Source organism: Dysidea avara, chromosome 3 (genome assembly GCF_963678975.1).
Source record: "Dysidea avara chromosome 3, odDysAvar1.4, whole genome shotgun sequence".
In the NCBI taxonomy this organism is placed as follows: domain Eukaryota; kingdom Metazoa; phylum Porifera; class Demospongiae; order Dictyoceratida; family Dysideidae; genus Dysidea; species Dysidea avara.
In genome coordinates this window covers 10557822-10577213 of record NC_089274.1, presented here as the reverse complement: position 1 = coordinate 10577213, position 19392 = coordinate 10557822, and the positions used below count along the sequence as shown (strand labels likewise).

The 19392-nt window shown below is 38.0% G+C and overlaps 1 protein-coding gene across 2 annotated transcripts in view; it reads left to right on the top strand.

Annotated features, from left to right (window-relative positions):
- The window catches only part of LOC136249314 (uncharacterized), an 86277-nt gene that overhangs the window by 18591 nt on the left and 48294 nt on the right, over positions 1-19392 (top strand). For both annotated transcript variants that reach the window (XM_066041275.1, XM_066041274.1), the window contains exons 6-8: positions 1699-1825; positions 1889-1996; positions 14518-14612. In XM_066041275.1, the coding sequence (XP_065897347.1) occupies positions 1699-1825; positions 1889-1996; positions 14518-14612 (330 nt within the window). The remainder of the gene's footprint in view (positions 1-1698; positions 1826-1888; positions 1997-14517; positions 14613-19392) is intronic.

The window sequence follows — 19392 nt, the reverse complement described above, 5'->3', positions numbered from 1 at the left end:
TGGTTAGCTTTGGGGTATATATATTTAAAGTACAAAAAGAAGTGAAATCCATGCAAAAATAGCTAAGCTGTATAAAAAGGGTGTAGCCTTCAAAAAGCCTGGGTGAAAAAAATTGTGAAATCGAAGGTGGCAGCCATTTAATGATGTTAATTTTAATAGTGCACAAACCATTATTAAAATTCATTATCATCAACATCATTGCAGCCATTACATGGCCACCACCTTTGATTTCACAACTTTTTCACTCTGGCTTTTTGAAGGCCCCACTTTTTTATACAGCTTGGCTGTTTTTTTTTGCATGGATTTCACTTTTTTGTACTTTAAGTATGCACCTCAAAGTCAACCATAAATTGGATTAGTGATTTGTTTTACACAAATCATTGTTTTTCTTCAGTGAAGATGATATAAGACAAACTAGTGCTCTACCAATACTTACCGTTCCAATACCAAAGCCTATTTATACTGATAAATTTTGAGCTTGCTTGCTCATGGTTATATAAAGTTGTATTATAGTGCCTGTATTTATTTGCAGTAGTGTTGATAACAATGTAAATTCTTTAGTTAGGTATACATGACTGTACTACGTATTTGTCTATTAAGATTTTGCAGTTACTGTTCTATTAGAGTATCTCAATTTGATGTGACTGCTCAATTATTAAAATTTGTGCTATAATACGATTTCCAGCTTGTTGTCACAAATTTTATTAGCATAGCACTTATTATGATGATGACAATTGGTGCCAATAGGTCTTACCAATAGTGTACTACCCTGCCAATCTGTACCAAAATGGTGTTTGATTTGATGAAGTACTAGAGAAGTTGCAATAGTATTGAGTTTATTTGAAATGAAAGCACACAATTTTTGAGGATTTCTAATAAAACACATGTAGAATGTTCTAGATTTTCCACTGACTCCACTATTGAGTAGATTTTTTCTATAGAATTTTCATTTACAAAGTAGAAATTAAGTGGCCATAATAACAGTGGCTCAGTGGTTAAGGATTTGGGTGTTCAGTATAGAGGTCCCTGGTTCAAACGGTGGTAAAATTTTTCATGCACCTATTTTACCCCACGGTGAATGTTCTATTAGAGTATTTTGACCCTGCAATTTACAGTTATTTTATTTTTTCCTTGTAAATTTGTAGCTGTCAATGCGATTTCTTTTAACTACAAAGGGTTTGAGATATGATGATCAACCTATATGCATACCAATTTTCAAGGTATTCCCGTAAGCGGTTTACCCTGTAGGCATGATAAAAGTTGGCTTTTTAAATGCAAATTATCGTCCATAGCTCTATGACTATTAATCAGATTTGCACCAAGTTTGGTACGTGATTGTGTCACAATAATACGTTCTTAAAGTGTACCAAAGCTCAAGAAAATCGAGCCAAATGAAATTAAGCCATATTTTGAAGACTTGTATTTTTGGTGTGTGGGGTGCTGAAGGTAGATGGCGTTTGCAATATGAAAATGATTTCAAATCGAGAAGAGAGCACAGAGCTACATTTGCATAAAAATAGCATTTTGTTTCTTCTTGTAAATATACGCACGGTATAGCATGCAGACATTCTTGGCTGCACGACACACTACTGTGTGTGACGTGCCGGCTTTCTTGGCCACATGACACATGATATAGACAGGAATGATTAAATACATATGTTTTGGTATATTATACTGTGTCATCTGTTTTATTTACAGAGACCCTCTTCTGTACCAAGCATCCGTCCAACTTCTTTTCATTATTGCAACCAATCAACATGGAGTTATGCAATTGTCAACAAGAATAATATATCAGAGTTCTCCCCTACTACCAGTGACTGTCTAAGTAAGCATGTGTAACATAGAATGTTACCTGCTGTAATCCACCATACTATGTATGTACCCACAGGTCTACCAGTACCTACTGATTTCAGTGTATGTTATAGTTTAGATCTAAGGCCAGGATATGAAAATCATGTTTATGCTTATGCTACCTGGAGGATTGAGTCACCTATTGGTATGTATCACACAATCATACAATGTATATTAGGGATCATGAAGATTTGGACTTTTCTGACCATAAAAAATATCTTCCCAAAACCAGCTTCACAATACCTTCATGGTGCCTTGCCAGTATTGGTTAGGTATAACTAAGCCCAAAAGTGTACTTTCAGTACAATCCATAATGCTTCCAATAGATTGCTACAAATTTTAAAAAGTTAAATTTTCTGCTGACTGACTTACTAATGCAATTGTAACTTGATAATGGCTAAGGCTATGGGACAGATTTTTTTTACTATTTAATGTCTGTTCAACCCAACTGGTGCCTTTTGGCATACCGCAATATGTATAATGCATGCATCATGAGCTTTCCTTTGTCCTCCTTTGTGTCCCATTTCTTTTGCTGACAGACCAAGGTGTTAATTTGTCATAGCTGCATGTGATGGCTTCCCTGCTATACTGTTTATAAATGGGAATCATCTGTATGTTCTGTGATAACTGGGTTGGTTGCAGAGGCATTTCTACTGTTCTTTATTTGTAATGCCATGTAATGGGCTGAAAACGAAGTGTAATGGCCACTTAACATGCTGATTGGTGTGGAAACACCCCAGGGCAGTGTGCACTCGGCATATTCGAGCAGTGCACACACCCGGAATGCAATCAGCACTTACCATGTATTTAGTATGTGTGCATACAAAATAGACATGACTATATATGTTTTCCTAGCTATACACACCACCCTTCCACCGCACCTAGCTCTATTGCCTACTTCTTCCTAGTTCTAACCACAATAACATTTTCCACAAAGCCATAACGTGTACGCAACAACACCAAACAAACAAACACTCATGCAAATATCTAACACATAACATTGCACCTTTCCATAAATATACATAACAGCACAAAACACAAATAACATTCATACAGATATCTATACACAAGTACTTTGGGGAAAGGGCAACTGAGGAAATTGTTAGTGTAGGGTGTAATAACTTTTGCACAAGCCACGTAGACAAACATTGTGGATATGGCATAACTGGATTTACAGTTGACTGCGAAGCAAATATGTGTTCCAATTAGTACAAGATTGCAGCAACGCATCATATATGCATAACAACACAACGTGATAGCAGCAACCAATGAATAATCATATAAGTTAAATTTAGCGTAATTGGTTTGGTTTGGCCATGCACAGATAATTAACACTTCATCCACCCAATTTCTCCCCAAACTTCCTCAATTCCCTAGCACCCTGTTATAGCAACACTGTACCATATATATCCAATGGGCAAACACCTATAAAACACGCATGGTGAAACCATGCGCATCAGGAACATGCAACAGTCATAAGTAATGACGCTTGCTGCAGCAGGATGCGATTCATGTGAAATGAAAGTAGCCCTCAGCTCAAACACATATCGTGCACTAGAGAAGGCCACAAACAACAAAAGCAAATCGGCAACACAAAGAGCAGAAAGCCAAGTCATCCACCCAGCCCAGAAACACAGCTGCCGACCATGCGCATGCAGCACACAGGCAGCCAGAAACAATATATTTATATGTGGGAACAAACTGTAGTAAATGTATCGCTATTGCAACAATTGACAAAATACAATGGGATTACATTGCCTGGTAGGATGTAGCAAAACGCAAGCAAACAGCCAGAGACCCCCACAAGCAGGACCAAATATTGATGTCCTAATGATGTAATTCATAGCCTTGTATGTATGGAAGCGAGCAGATCATACTCATATGGCTAAAAGCAGAACACCACGCATGCCAATGCAAATGCAGCAACATGCAGCACGACAGTCCACACGTAACAACATGCATGCAATGACACACCCGCAGCAACATGCATGCAACAAACACCTACAATGCCACACATGCAGCGACACGCCCGCAACAACAATACCGGAAGAAGCCACAGGAACAAACACGCACCATAGCTCACAAAAAAAGAAAATTTTACACATAATTTAATGAGCGAAATCTGTGGGTACTGACCTGGTGCATCATGCTGAGAGACACTAGGAGAAGAGGTACGAGTGAACCACACATGCAAAGACAGCGTCAATCAGTTGTGTGTTTAGTGAAAGTGAGAAAATTCAGCACAGACAATCCAAAGCACCACGTAACTGACCTACCTAACCGCACCGTGGAGTCCACATAGTGATGCAAGTAAGTGTATGTACAAGTAACAAATATTTACTGTGAGTATGTGCAATTAATAAATGTTTTCCCAATGCAATAGTACTATACTTCCTAAACATGAATCAAGTAAACCATGCCTCGTGAATGCATGGTTTATCTGCATTAGAAGGAGGAATAGCAATGCTCTTGCAAACACCTTGCATGCTTTATTGAGGATAAATGACTGAGAGATATTCATTTGTTTACCCTAATGTAGTTCAACTGTTCTATCAAAAGCATCCCGATCTCTTAAGCTTGATAAATATCAGGGAATGAATGTAGTGAGACGCCGATGCTAGCAGGAATGACAGGGAGCCTAAAAGCATACCCCGATGGTCCATAAGCATCCCTTAGGACAGCTGGTGTAGGATATAATCAGCCTTCATCAGTCACAGGGGCAGACAGGACTGACAACAGGCTGCTGTACCTGTTAGCACTGATGGCAGAGAGACAACAGGTTTTCCGGTTGTAATTGCATATTGAAATATTTAATAATACTACATGATGTCCTGTGATCACGCAGACTGTATGCTGAAATGTATGAAGAATGTGTGAAGAATGTGTGCTATGATGTACAAAAGTTGGGAACTGAGGGCATTGGATGGCATAGCAGTTACACATAAGGAAGTTGAATGCACAAACTATCAAGTTTTTGTATCCTGTAAAACACCAAATACTTGCTATCACAGATTAAGCTAAATATGTAATAACAACGGTAATAACGTAATAACGTAGGTATAAGTGAAGAGGCAAGCAGCAGCCATAATATCTTGTGATTATAACATTCCTGCAATATCACGCATGCAATAACACTCATGCAAATATCACGCATGCAAATAACACGCATGCAAATAACACGCATGCAAATAACACGCATGCAATAACACGCATGCAAACAACACACATGCAAATAACACGCATGTAAATAACACGCATGCAAATAACACGCATGCAAATAACATGCATGCAATAACACGCACGCAAATAACACGCATGCAAATATCACTCATGCAATAACACGCATGCAAATAACACGCATGCAATAACACGCATGCAAATAACACGCATGCAAATAACACGCATGCAAATAACACGCATGCAAATAACACGCATGCAATAACACGCATGCAAATAACACACATGCAAATAACACGCATGTAAATAACACGCATGCAAATAACACGCATGCAAATAACATGCATGCAATAACACGCACGCAAATAACACGCATGCAAATATCACTCATGCAATAACACGCATGCAAATAACACGCATGCAATAACACGCATGCAAATAACACGCATGCAAATAACACGCATGCAAATAACACGCATGCAATAACACGCATGCAAATAACACACATGCAAATATCATGCTGAATAAGCCATAAAGCAAATACAAGCTGCCTAGCTTTCGATATTCATCGAAGCCACTGTTTAGTATTAAAGTGCCCGATAACACCATCCTTAACCCTCAGTAACCAACCCTACAATGAGGTAACAACAGTCCTTGCATTAGTGTTGGTCAGTCACAACATTGGTCACAAAACCGTGAGATGACAGAAATGAGATAACAACAAAATTGTGCTAGTGGACTGATATAGGTGCTTGCCTACCATGTGGAAAGTTAAGAAAGATTCAGACCATGATGAACATAGCCATATGCCTGGCTGTAGATAAGCCTGGCTGTAGGCTTGTGGAAGATAACAATAGTCTATATCTTCAAATTTACTATGAATGGTATGCTGAACTACACATCTACAACCAGTGTAGATAAATACCAATATGTGCATATGGGAGACTTTTGCTTGTTAAATGCGTGGGCGGCCGAGGAACGGCCTTATTTTTCCAGCAGTGGTAAGACAGCTCTGCACTACACTACAATAACACTAAATTTGTTGAAAACGCTTAACCACAACAACATGTTGTGTCAAACTAGACGCCAGCTTGTTTTCGATTTCACAATACTGATAGTTTAACACTTCGTAACCGCAACAGCACGTGACAATTATATAAAAGTTTTATAATGGAACGGACTCACCGGGAATCATCAACGGTATCCATCGCCTAACTGAGAAAATCCTATTCAACATTCATGGAATCAGTAGAAGGCTCTGCCTGCTCGTCCTTCACGCAGCCGAGTGTCCACAATGTCCGTTTGATCCAGGTTTATCGCCATGCCTCCTCCGCTAGACTTCACCAACTCTGCTCCAAATCGACCCTGAGTAGTAGCGACTCTCCAGTGATACCAAGGACAATGTTTTTCTGTCTGCCAACACACCATGCACTATGGCATGGTCTCGTGATCTCAAACCTGTCAAACCAGTTTATTACAATGAATCATTATGACATCATTACGTTTCATGTATCCTACAAGATTGGTTCAACTTTTACCTGAAACAAGTATTGATTTCAGTTTGTGGTGCTAGCACTGCTAATATACAATGCCTCTCTAATGGACCTTACAGTCAACTCAAGGATTCTGTGTTGCTGAATTTAATTACTTTACTCGAAAGGCTAGTTTATCACTAAAGGATGCTGGCTTCATTTACTATGGTATGGTACGTAGATTTGCACTGTATTCATTCTACGCCCACACCAAGGCATGTTAACTTCAATTTATTGCGTTGCAATAAATTACATTTCTGAGTCAGTAGTTGATAGTTAGTGCAAGCATTCAGATGAAAACATTAACTCTAGCATCATTCTTTCTTTTGATGTGGTATGTGTGGGTTCACCATCAAAAAAGTAAACAAACAAGCACAAGGAAATTTGGAATTTTAAGTTCAATTAGCAGAGCCTGAAATTACAACTTTACAATGTCCTGTCAAAATGTCAGAACAATTTAAAAAATGGTCAAACATATTTCACCTTGGTTTGACATAAAAAATCTGCACAGATATACATGTGTATAGAGTACTGTCATTTATGAAATGCAAAGTGTTAATGATAACTGTTGTATGCAAAAGCTACAAAGCGTTGGATATTGACTAGCTACATAACCAGCTGCAGAGGCACACAAAATATTTTGATACAATTTAGCTGGTGCTGACATTATGTCAGATTAACACAACATTTGGTCAGACAAATGCTGAAAATAGTCAGAAATTGTCTGACGTCTGACTGTAATTTCAGGCACTGAATTAGGGATGTGAGTAAAAGGTAGAGAAACAAGGGAGGTCACCTACTTTGCAGGTATACTTGTGCCTAATTCAGCCATGACTGAATTAGGGATTAAATGTCCACTACTATAACTGCAGGTGTAGGAGATCTCCCTTGTTTCCTTATGTTTTCTATGATCCCTAGCAAATAAAAGTTCCTATTTTTCTTATACTTATGTGTAACATGTTCACAGTTTTGCATCCATATAGAGCAAACAATCAATTATCAGCCTCATTGTATGTCAACCTACAGGATTGTCATTTAAATATATATCTAATCCAAAACAGTCAAGCTGTAAAAAAGTGTGCGGCCCTCAAAAAGGCTATGGTGAAAAAAGATGTGAAATCCAAGGTGGCGGCCAAGAAATGGCTGTGATGGTAGGTTAACGGTAAAAATTTTAATAACGACAATTCAGGTGAATTTTTGTGCCGCTTGGTATTGGCAAAAAATTCACCTAAATTGCCGTTATTAAAATTTTAACCATTAACCTACCATCACAGCCATTTCTTGGCTGCTACCTTGGATTTCACATCTTTTTTCACCATAGCCTTTTTGAGGGCCGCACACTTTTTTTACAGTTTGACTGTTTTGGATTAGATTTCACTTCTTTTTGTATTTGTATACCCCAAAACTGGCCATAGGCCGGCTTTGGGACTTTTTTAACCTGTCTTTTTTTCTTTTCCACAGGAAGAAGAAAAGATGAAGCAGATGTACTTAAAATATTTCTGATTTTATCAGTAGATGTACAAATTATACATATAATACATATACTTATTACAGAACTCTCCATGGTGGTTTCTTTGTAACTGAACACTCTACAAAGTGACTTCTTCTTGCTGCTCTCTCTACAGGGTGAATTGTTTGTAGCTGAACAATCTACAAGTAACTTCTTCTAGCTCATCTCTCTACAGGGTGGTTTGTTTGTAGCTGAATTCTGTGCAAGTGATTTGTTTGCAGCTGAGCTCTTTACACAATAGTTTCTTTGTAGCTGAACTCTCTACAAGGTAACTTCTACTAACTGATCTCTCTACAGGGCAATTTGTTTGTGGCTGAATTTTCTACAGGGTGATTTCTTTGCAGCTGAACTCTCTACATGGTGGTTTCTTTGTAACTGAACTCTCTACAAGGTAATTTCTTCTAGCTGATCTCTCTACAGGGAGATTTGTTTGTAGCTGAACTCTCTACAGGTGATTTGTTTGCAGCTGAACTCTCTACATGATGGTTTCTTTGTAGCTGAACTCTCCACAAGGTAACTTCTTCTAGCTGATCTTTCTACAGGGTGATTTGTTCGTAGCTGAACTCTCTACAAGGAAACTTCTTCTAGCTGATCTCTCTACAGGGAGATTTGTTTGTAGCTGAACTCTATACAGGTGATTTGTTTGCAGCTGAACTCTCTACATGATGGTTTCTTTGTAGCTGAACTCTCTACAAGGTAACTTCTTCTAGCTGATCTCTCTACAGAGAGATTTGTTTGTAGCTGAACTCTCTACAGGTGATTTATTTGCAGCTTAACTCTCTACATGATGGTTTCTTTGTAGCCGAACTCTCCACAAGGTAACTTCTTCTAGCTGATCTCTCTACAGGGAGATTTGTTTGTAGCTGAACTCTCTACAGGTGATTTGTTTGCAGCTGAACTCTCTACATGATGGTTCTTTGTAGCTAAACTCTCTACAAGGTGACTTCTTCTAGCTGACCTTTCTACAGGGAGATTTGTTTGTAGCTGAACTCTCTACAGGTGATTTGTTTGCAGCTGAACTCTCTACATGATGGTTTCTTTGTAGCTGAACTCTCTACAAGATAATTTCTTCTAGCTGATCTCTCTACAGAGAGATTTGTTTGTAGCTGAGCTCTCTACAGGTGATTTGTTTGCAGTTGAACTCTCTACATGATGGCTTCTTTGTAGCTGAACTCTCTACAAGGTAATTTCTTCTAGCTGATCTCTCTACAGAGAGATTTGTTTGTAGCTGAACTCTCTACAGGTGATTTGTTTGAAGCTGAACTCTCTACATGATGGTTTCTTTGTAGCTGAACTCTCTACAAGGTAACTTCTTCTAGCTGATCTTTCTACAGGGTGATTTGTTTGTAGCTGAACTCTCTACAAGGAAACTTCTTCTAGCTGATCTCTCTACAGGGAGATTTGTTTGTAGCTGAACTCTCTACAGGTGATTTGTTTGCAGCTGAACTCTCTACATGATGGTTTCTTTGTAGCTGAACTCTCTACAAGATAATTTCTTCTAGCTGATCTCTCTACAGAGAGATTTGTTTGTAGCTGAGCTCTCTACAGGTGATTTGTTTGCAGTTGAACTCTCTACATGATGGCTTCTTTGTAGCTGAACTCTCTACAAGGTAATTTCTTCTAGCTGATCTCTCTACAGAGAGATTTGTTTGTAGCTGAACTCTCTACAGGTGATTTGTTTGAAGCTGAACTCTCTACATGATGGTTTCTTTGTAGCTGAACTCTCTACAAGGTAACTTCTTCTAGCTGATCTTTCTACAGGGTGATTTGTTTGTAGCTGAACTCTCTACAAGGAAACTTCTTCTAGCTGATCTCTCTACAGGGAGATTTGTTTGTAGCTGAACTCTCTACAGGTGATTTGTTTGCAGCTGAACTCTCTACATGGTGGTTCTTTGTAGCTGAACTCTCTACAAGGTGACTTCTTCTAGCTGACCTTTCTATAGGGAGATTTGTTTGTAGCTGAACTCTCTACAGGTGATTTGTTTGCAGCTGAACTCTCTACATGATAGTTTCTTTGTAGCTGAACTCTCTACAAGGTAACCGATGTCTCTACAAGGTCACTAGTTTGTCTCTACATGGTGGTTTCTTTGTAACTGAACTCTCTACAGGGTGACTTCTTTTAACTGATCTTTCTAGAGGGTGATTTGTTTGTAGCTGAACTCTCTACAGGTGATTTGTTTGCAGCTGAACTCTCTACATGATGGTTTCTTTGTAGCTGAACTCTCCACAAGGTAACTTCTTCTAGCTGATCTTTCTACAGGGTGATTTGTTCGTAGCTGAACTCTCTACAAGGAAACTTCTTCTAGCTGATCTCTCTACAGGGAGATTTGTTTGTAGCTGAACTCTCTACAGGTGATTTGTTTGCAGCTGAACTCTTTACATGATGGTTTCTTTGTAGCTGGACTCTCTACAAGGTAACTTCTTCTAGCTGATCTCTCTACAGGGAGATTTGTTTGTAGCTGACCTCTCTACAGGGTGATTTTTTTTTGTGGCTGAACTTTCTACATACAAAGTGACTTGTTCTAGCTGATCTCTCTACAGGATGACTTGTTTCTAGCTGATCTCTCTGCAGGGTGACTTGTTTCTAGCTGAACTCTACCGGGTGATCTGTTCATAGCTGAACTCTCTACAGGATGATTTGTTTACAGCTGAACTATCTACATGGTGGTTTCTTTGCAGCTGAATTCTCTACAAGGTGACTTCTTCTAGCTGAACTCTCTATAGGGTGATCTTCTCATAGCTGAACTCTCTGCAGGGTGATTCGTTTGCAGCTAAACTTTCTACATGATGGTTTGTTCATAACTGAACACTCTGCAAGGTAACCTCTTCTAGCTGATCTCTTTACAGGATAACTTGTTTCTAGCTGAACTCTCTACATGGTGATTTGTTGGTAGCTAAACTCTCTACAGTTCGATTTGTTTGCAGCTGAACTCTCATGGTGGTTTCTTTGTAGCTGAACTCTCTACAAGGTAGCTTCTTCTAGCTGATCTCTCTACAGGATGACTTGTTTCTAGCTGAACTCTCTACAGGGTGATCCTTTCGTAGCTGAACTCACTACAGGGTGATTTGTTTGCAGCTGAAGTCTCTACAAGATGGTTTGTTTGGAGCTGAACTCTCTACAAGGTAACTTCTCCTAGTTGATTTCTCTACAGGGTGACTTGTTTCTAGCTGATCTCTCTACAGGGTGATTTGTTTGTAGCTGAACTCTGTACAGTTTGATTTGTTTGCAGCTGAACTTTCTACATGGTTGTTTCTTTGGAGCTGAACTCTCTACAAGGTAACTTCTCCTAGTTGATTTCTCTACAGGGTGACTTGTTTCTAGCTGATCTCTCTACAGGGTGATTTGTTTGTAGCTGAACTCTGTACAGTTTGATTTGTTTGCAGCTGAACTTTTTACATGGTTGTTTCTTTGTAGCTGAACTCTCTACAAGGTAACTTCTTCTAGTTGATCTCTCTACAGGATGACTTGTTTCTAGCTGAACTCTCGACAGGATGATCTGTTCATATAGCTGAATTCTCTACATGGTAGTTTCTTTGTAGCTGAACTCTTTACAAGGTGACTTCTTCTAGCTGATCTCTCTATAGGGTGATTTGTTTGTAGCTGAACTATCTGCAGTGTGATTTGAACTCTGATGTTTTCTAGTTTATCTCTCTACTCAGTCTGGATGACTTGTTTCTAGCTGAACTCTCTACAGTGTGATCTGTTAAGTTTCTACCTGATCTCTCTATAGAGTTATATCTTGTTTGTATAGCTGAACTCTTTTACATGGTGGTTTTTTGATTGGTTGCTGAACTCTCTCTCCACGGTGACTTGTTTGTACTACAGAGTGACTTGTTTGTAGCTGACCTAGATGAACTCTCTACTAGGTAGCTTTTTTGTAGCTGAACTCTTTACGCAGTGACTTGTTTGTAGTTGAATTCTCTACAGAGTGACTTGTTGTAGCTGAACTCTCTACAAGGTGACTTGTTTATAGTTGAATTCTCTTCAGTGTGACTTATAATGTTCTGAATCTCTACAGCAACATAATTGTAGCTGAACTCTCTACAGGATGACTTGCTTGTAGCTGAATTGTCTATAAGATTAACTGTTTGTAGCTGAACTCCCTACAGAATAACTTGCAATGCCATATAATTCTATAATGGAGTAAGTTATAAACGTAGCTGAATGCTTTATTAGGGTGACTGTTCTATTAGAGTATCTCGATCTCACATATGCTACGCGTAGTTGGCTTTGGAATCATAACTCAGTGGTTTGTAATCCGATTCTTCTGTACTACTGCAAGGACTTTCTATGATAATTATTCCAGCTACACACCGATTTTCAGCTCACTGTTCTAAGCGGTTTGCCTGGTAGGCGTGAAAACTAATAGTTTTTTATTCATAAAAGTCGATCGCGTAATTGTGACATAGATTGGGTTTTGTGTCATATCTCGATGGCCTTTAACTGGATTCCTTTCAAACCACACAAAGGCACTCCTACGATAGTTACTCCATCTACATAGCAATTTTCAGCTCATTCCTTCAAGCGGTTTACCCTGTGGGCGTGACAGACCTTCGACCTTATTTTATGCAAATAATCGGTCATAACTCGGTGAATGTTCATCGGATTCCTACCAAACTTGGTACTGAGATTCGCCTTAAGGAGCCCTTTAAGTGTGCCAAATTTCAGCCAGATCCAAGCACGCATTCGTGTTTTATTGCGGATTTTGCAAAGTGTGCGAAAAGAAGAAGACGAAAAAAACGAAGAAAAAAAACCCAAACTTTGGCCGCTCGTATCTCAGAAATGGCTGGAGCGATTTTCTTCAAATTTGGTATGTGGACTCCCCTACCACGCCGGCATTTCTGTAGCAACTTTGGTTTTAATAGGATAGGGAATCACGGAGCTACAAAGGTGTGAAAATCGTGTTTACTTTCTTCCTGTAAATATACTCAAGGTGTGGTGCGCCGGCTTCTTGGGCCGCACGACACACTACCGTGTGTCTTGATTTACAAAACTTTTATAACCAACGATAGGCAATCTATTACTCTAGGTGTCCACAGCATATCAACTTCCCAGGCAGTAATGCTTCTCTGTAGTATACGTATGTATATCCAGTCAAAGACAGTGGTGTAAATTAAGTATCAATTATCGACAGTTGATATTTTTTATCATCCACTAGATAACTTGCGTACATCATTTATTGTCCGATTTGATGTATTTCAGTTGGCATCCCCACACAATTCAAAACTAAATCTTGCCAATAGCACAAAACAGTATATGAGTACTAATTATAACTCCTTGAACTTCAAGAAAGTCTTATGCATGATCTTCGAAATACATACACTCAAATTATTTTCTAACAAAACAACACCTGAGTAAAGTATTTTGTTGAGAACTTCTTTCCGCTGTGATGGGTGTTTTATCTGCTATATACAAAATTATCCATTAATTATGTTGTTGTAATTTTGGATTTTGTAATTCATTACATTGCTAAATGCTGCTAAGGAAACATTATTCTAACAAACTCATTTACAATAACAATTACAAACAAATGTATCTTTTCAACTGTTTATTTTTTGTTTCTGCAAACTCCCTCAACAAAGCCTCAAGGCTGCTATTCATTTTCGTTAATGTATGTAGAGCATGGTAGATGCATTTATATCTATCAGCTGCAGTTTTGCTATAGAAAACAACCATGCCCCTTGATCTATGTGTACTTACATAAAGATAGAGACCCGCTAATAAAGCAGTCACTCTAATAGAACAACCACACATGTGTATCATGTATGTAGCTATGGATGTATCATGTATGTAGCTATGGATATATCAAGAAATTAATAGTGGAATTAAAAATTATTAATTCAAAACTAAAGTAGAAATCCAGCAATAAAAAGCAGTGAAACAGTTGATCAGTAATGGTATCACAATGTATGTGGTAAAATCCCAACTTTGGCATTGAACAGATGGTGGTAACATTCCAATTTAGACATTTCTACGTATGTTGTAATAACATCATTCATCTCTTGTTTTACTACTTTTTATTACATAAATCCCCACCTACAATTAATAAATCGAATTATCTCTATAGAACTCTTGGCAATGTCTCAGGTCTGCAAAGCTACATACCATCTCTCATCAGTAATCCTGTCATTTGTAATCAGTTACAAATTGAACCCAAGACAAGAGTATATGATAATTTACTGGTGTTACACAACATGATATGTTTGACACTCTCCAACCTTCTTACAAATGTGTATTACATATGTATGAACTCTCTTGATACTATGGTACAAAACAACACCAAAAAAGAAATAGCTAGGTATTTTAAATGCAGCATAACTTAAGGCACACTATGTAAGTCTTTAAAGAAATAACTGCACATTGAACTCTAAAGCTTTTCCATGTGTTTTTAGTATAATTTATCCTACATAACGAATTTTGTGTAATTTAATGTGTGTTCTGTTTAGTGGCAGGAACTGATATGAGTTTGAATGTTGATGTGGGTAGAGATGACGAATCAGTGGTTGATCCAGTGGACCTGGCAGTTCTTCGAAATGTTACTGTATGTATACATTCTGTATGTGTTAATTATGTGTATGCGTGTTATACATATATACTGCCTAGTCTATGACTGGACTAGGCAGTTTGCAATCTTTACAACAAATTTTAATTTATATAATAATAGTATATTTGCTACTTTTAAATGAATAAGCCATAACCCAAGCCATAAAAAGTAGTGAAACAAGAGATAAATAATGGTATTACAAACTTAGCTCTTTAGGAAATCTCTACATTGGTATGTCATAACAATTAATAAATAAATAAATTTTTTTCAATGTCAAAGAAGTGTTTTCCCACAGAGCTATTGTGTAATCTATACTAAAACAGCCAAGCTGGTGTGGCCTGCCAGGGTGAAAGGTTGTGGAATCAAAGTTGGCAGCCAAAAAAATGACTACAATGATACTATATACATTAAAAATGATTGGCATTAGCATCATTGTAGCCATTCTTAGCTGCCACCTTTGATTTCACAACATTTTTCACACTGTGTTTTTGAGGACTGCCTGTAACTGAACTCTCTACCAGGTGTCTTGTTCGTAGTTGAAATTGCTACGTGGTGACTTTGTAGCTGCATGAACTCTCTACAGAGTGACTTGTAGCTGGATCATAGTGTACATGGTAACCCAATCTCTCTACAGGGTGACCTGTAGCTGAACTCTCTACAAGGTGACTTTTAATTTCTGAACTCTGCAGAGTGAATTGTTATGTACAAATGTACAGTGACTGAACACTTTACAGGGTGACTTGTACAAAAATATGAACAGATATTTAAAAAGTAGTGAAACAAGATAACATATGAACAATGGTATCGTATCAGGACACACGATGGTGTGTCGTGCACCAAGTACAATCAGTGCAGATACACGACAGACAGGTGTGTATGTTAACCAAGTAAATGCCATTTTCACACATACATAGCTTAATAGTTCCTGAATAAAAGATTAACCATTTTTGCTGTAAAAGCTCTCTTGGTGTGGCTCCTTCTGTTTCAAATTTCAGCTGAATCCGCCCTGCCATCACTAAGATAGGCACCTTCAAAATTCATCCTAGTTTATTTATATTTTTCCCTCCACCACTTTATAACTTGTGTGTTCAAATTTGGAGGGAAGTAAGAGCATAATGCAGCACATTACAGTCAAAGTACAATGGAGTTATTCACAATTTTTTGAAGAATGCAAAAGGATTTTTTGTCATGGTCACAGGTAAATTGCTTGAATGAATAACTAGAAATTGTTCTGTACTGTACGACAGGAAATTTTGACAAAAGAAAGGGTTGACGAATTTGATGAATCAGGTAAATTCATCTACTTATAATTTGTCAAATGTCTATAGATGCCTCTAACAATATGTGCTTAGATCTATGATTTCTTGATTTTGCCAACATTTAATTCATCAAAGCTGATGAAGTTTGGATTTGTCAGATTTTCCTTCCATCAAAATTTCCTGCCATACTGTCAACCTTCCTTGTTTCACCACTTTTTACTATTCCCTCGTTTAATTTTCTTGAATTTCTAATTTTCTTGTATCCAACATAAAATTCCTACTACTAGTTTGTTTACTTTTTAATAACATAATTATGGCAAATTGTAGTGCAAACCTGTGGGTGACTTGGTATGGGTGTGATTTGAAAGAAATTGTGTTAACGGTCATGGAGGTATAACCAACCATGTGTAAAAAATGAGTGATCGAGCTTTGTTAATAAAAAAATTATTACTGGCCATACCTACCAGGCAAACCAGTTAATGGAATGAGCTGAAAATAGGCGATGGGTAGATTAAGTATTTTAGAAACGCCTCTCAGTGGTTTACAAGAAATCAGATTGAGTTATAAAACAAAAGAAGCAAGTACATTATCAAGTTACTCTAGTGGTGCGGTCACCCTGTTAGAACATTCAGCTACATAATAAGTCACTTTATTATGCCGCAATCTAATGTAGAGAGCTCAACCACACAAGTATTCGGGTGACTGCTTTATTAGAGTATCTTGAGTGAACCTCAGGCCTATACATTATTTCAAGAGGCATAGTCATCATGCAACCATCTTACCAATGGTGTGCTTGGTCCAATTAGATTGCAAAAGGTGCATGGTTGATCCTATCATGCAGCTACAGGTACATATCTACTAGGTATCTAATACAGCAGCATGAGTGCTTTAAGTAATTTTGTAGTATCTAATATGGAGTGAAATTTTACACTTTGATATGTATGAAGATGAAAATGACAACCAGCATGATTAAAGATAAGGATGAGTTAAATAAGTAAAGATGAGCTAAGTATTGTGGCATAAAATGGTTGTTGTACATATGATGCATTGTTTAGTACTAGTCTTGAACCTGTGGTCTGGCTGGCAGGCAGGCAGGCAGACTGACAGACCAAATTTTGAATTTTAGTTTAAAAGGCTTTTCAACAGATGTTAAGAATGTTACAAGATCTTCATGAAAGTGCTTTAGTTGCACAAAGTATTTCTATTATGATTTTCGGTGGCATCATTTTAAGAAGCACCATTATGTTTGGGACAATCAGTACTACCACACTGTACGATATTATTACTTTTATCAATATTATTTTTTAATTAGCAGTAGTAGTAGTACAAATAGGAGCATGATTTTCGTGCTTATTGATGATGTATTTTTTCTCTTGGTTTTGTGGCCAATCACACATGTTTGCCGTATCTTTTTCTTATTCAGCTGAGGTTTACTCTAAATGCTTGAATTGTCAGCTTCCTAGTAGGTAGGCTTGTGGAATTGTGCTCCCAATTTTCATCATTATTCTATTCCAAATTTCTTCAAATAAGTTATCAATATGCTTTTATTTTTCCCAAAATGTACTGATTATCCATGTAAAAATAGTCAAGCTGTATAAAAAGGGTGCGGCCTTCAAAAATCCTGGGTAGAAAAAGTTGTGAAATCGAAGGTGGCATGTAAGAAATGGCTGCAATAATCTTAAGGATAATAAATAAAGCCATTGTTAAAATTAACATTATTGTGAAATGGCTGCCACCTTTGATTTCACAACATTTTCACCCAGGCTTTTTGAAGGCCACATTTTTATACAGTTTGGCTGTTTTTGCATGGATTTTACTTATTTTAAATATATAAGCCAAATTCAACCATAAGCTGGCTTTGAGGTTTTGTTTTACACAAAGAATTTTAAGATGCAGTGACATAAGGATCTCGGTAAGGATAAAACGACAAGGTGTCAGTCAACTCATCAGTAGTTAAGTAGTGTAGCAAGTGTAAGTGTATAGGTAGCTAGCATTGCTATTGTAACAGTACTTTTGTAGCTACTGATCTAACAACGTGCTAGCAAAGGCGTGCTTCTTTATCTCCTGCGATGCCAAGAGTTGTGCAATGCCGAGAGCGACCGTATCATAGTTTGCTTCTCAGTGAACTCCAGTAGCAGAGGTTATCACGTATATCAAAATATTTGGCCAAATCCATCACGAGACTACAAACTAACTGACATGTGAACGGGGAGCCGGTTGGAAATACTATCTCAATTTTTTTACGAGTGCTTCCAACTGTGGGACACATTCCTAGGCCGGAAGATCAAGATCTCCAGTCAGCTCGATCTTTATTGCATGGTGGTATATACAAGTTGACCTTCATCACAAGCTCTAGTGCGAGACTCAATGTGCTCGTGTGATCATCTAAAATAATTGGCAAAAACAACTTTGGCAAATTGAATGCTATTCACCAAATTTGTCAAAAATTTTTACCGCCAAAGTTTTTTACTATACGGTACTCATATGATACCAAAGCCAATTTATGCTGATATTATTTTATGCTTGCTTGTTCGTGGCTATATAAAGTTGTAGTGCCTGTAACAGAGTTGAAGAACCAGGCCGTACTGTGTATATCACTATAGTGTATGTCATGTGTTATGTACGCATGCGTGTAGAAGTATTGAGATGCATTAATAAGAATTGTAGCAAAGGAAACACGTGGCCTGTCCTTGTGCTGTAGTGGGGCCCCCAGCCTGTTACATTGGAGGTCTTACTGACATTTAAACTGGACGGTGGAATTGTTACAGCTTCAGAGTTGTGAGTCCAGTTGGCACTTCTGTGTTTGCCAGTACTGTGAACTTCGTGAGACGAACGACTAGAATGGTCGAGAGAGCTACTCCTGGTGCAAAAGACCAGACGAGAGGAAAGCTGAGGGTCCTGGAGCAAGATTTCCCCCTAGTGAGGAGGCCGGACGGGGGAGACCAAGACTCGCCGTGACAACTAGGCAGCAGGAGGCCAGGCGTTTTTCTTTGGATCACAGGAGGACCAGAAGCTACGTGGAGTAACTAGACTGAGTTGTGGACCAATTCTCGTCATTCGCGCAGCCGTAAGAGACGACTGTGAAGGGGTGGCGGTTAGACTAAAAGTCTTAGAGAGAAGACGTTTAATGTAATTTATTGCATCACAATAAATTGAAGTTAACATGCATGCTGCAGATGTAGCACTATAAGAACTTGCACAATTGCTCTGACATAAGTGCAAATTATGACCCAAGGGTGCACTATGATCTAAGCACGTGAAGTGATGTTGAAATGGTTTCAAGTGTTGTGTAATCGACAAACTGGTTTAATAGGTTTTTTGAGGTAACATGACACACCACGTTCTCGAAAGGTAAATGGCCTAATTAAAGAAAAGTTCCTACCCACCCACCCACTATTTGGATATAAATTAGATATATGTGCACATATAGGCACGGCTGCTTGTACACTACGTATAAGGTATACAATTTGTTATTACAATAACTTTTTTTACTTATTATATATTATTTATCTTAGCTA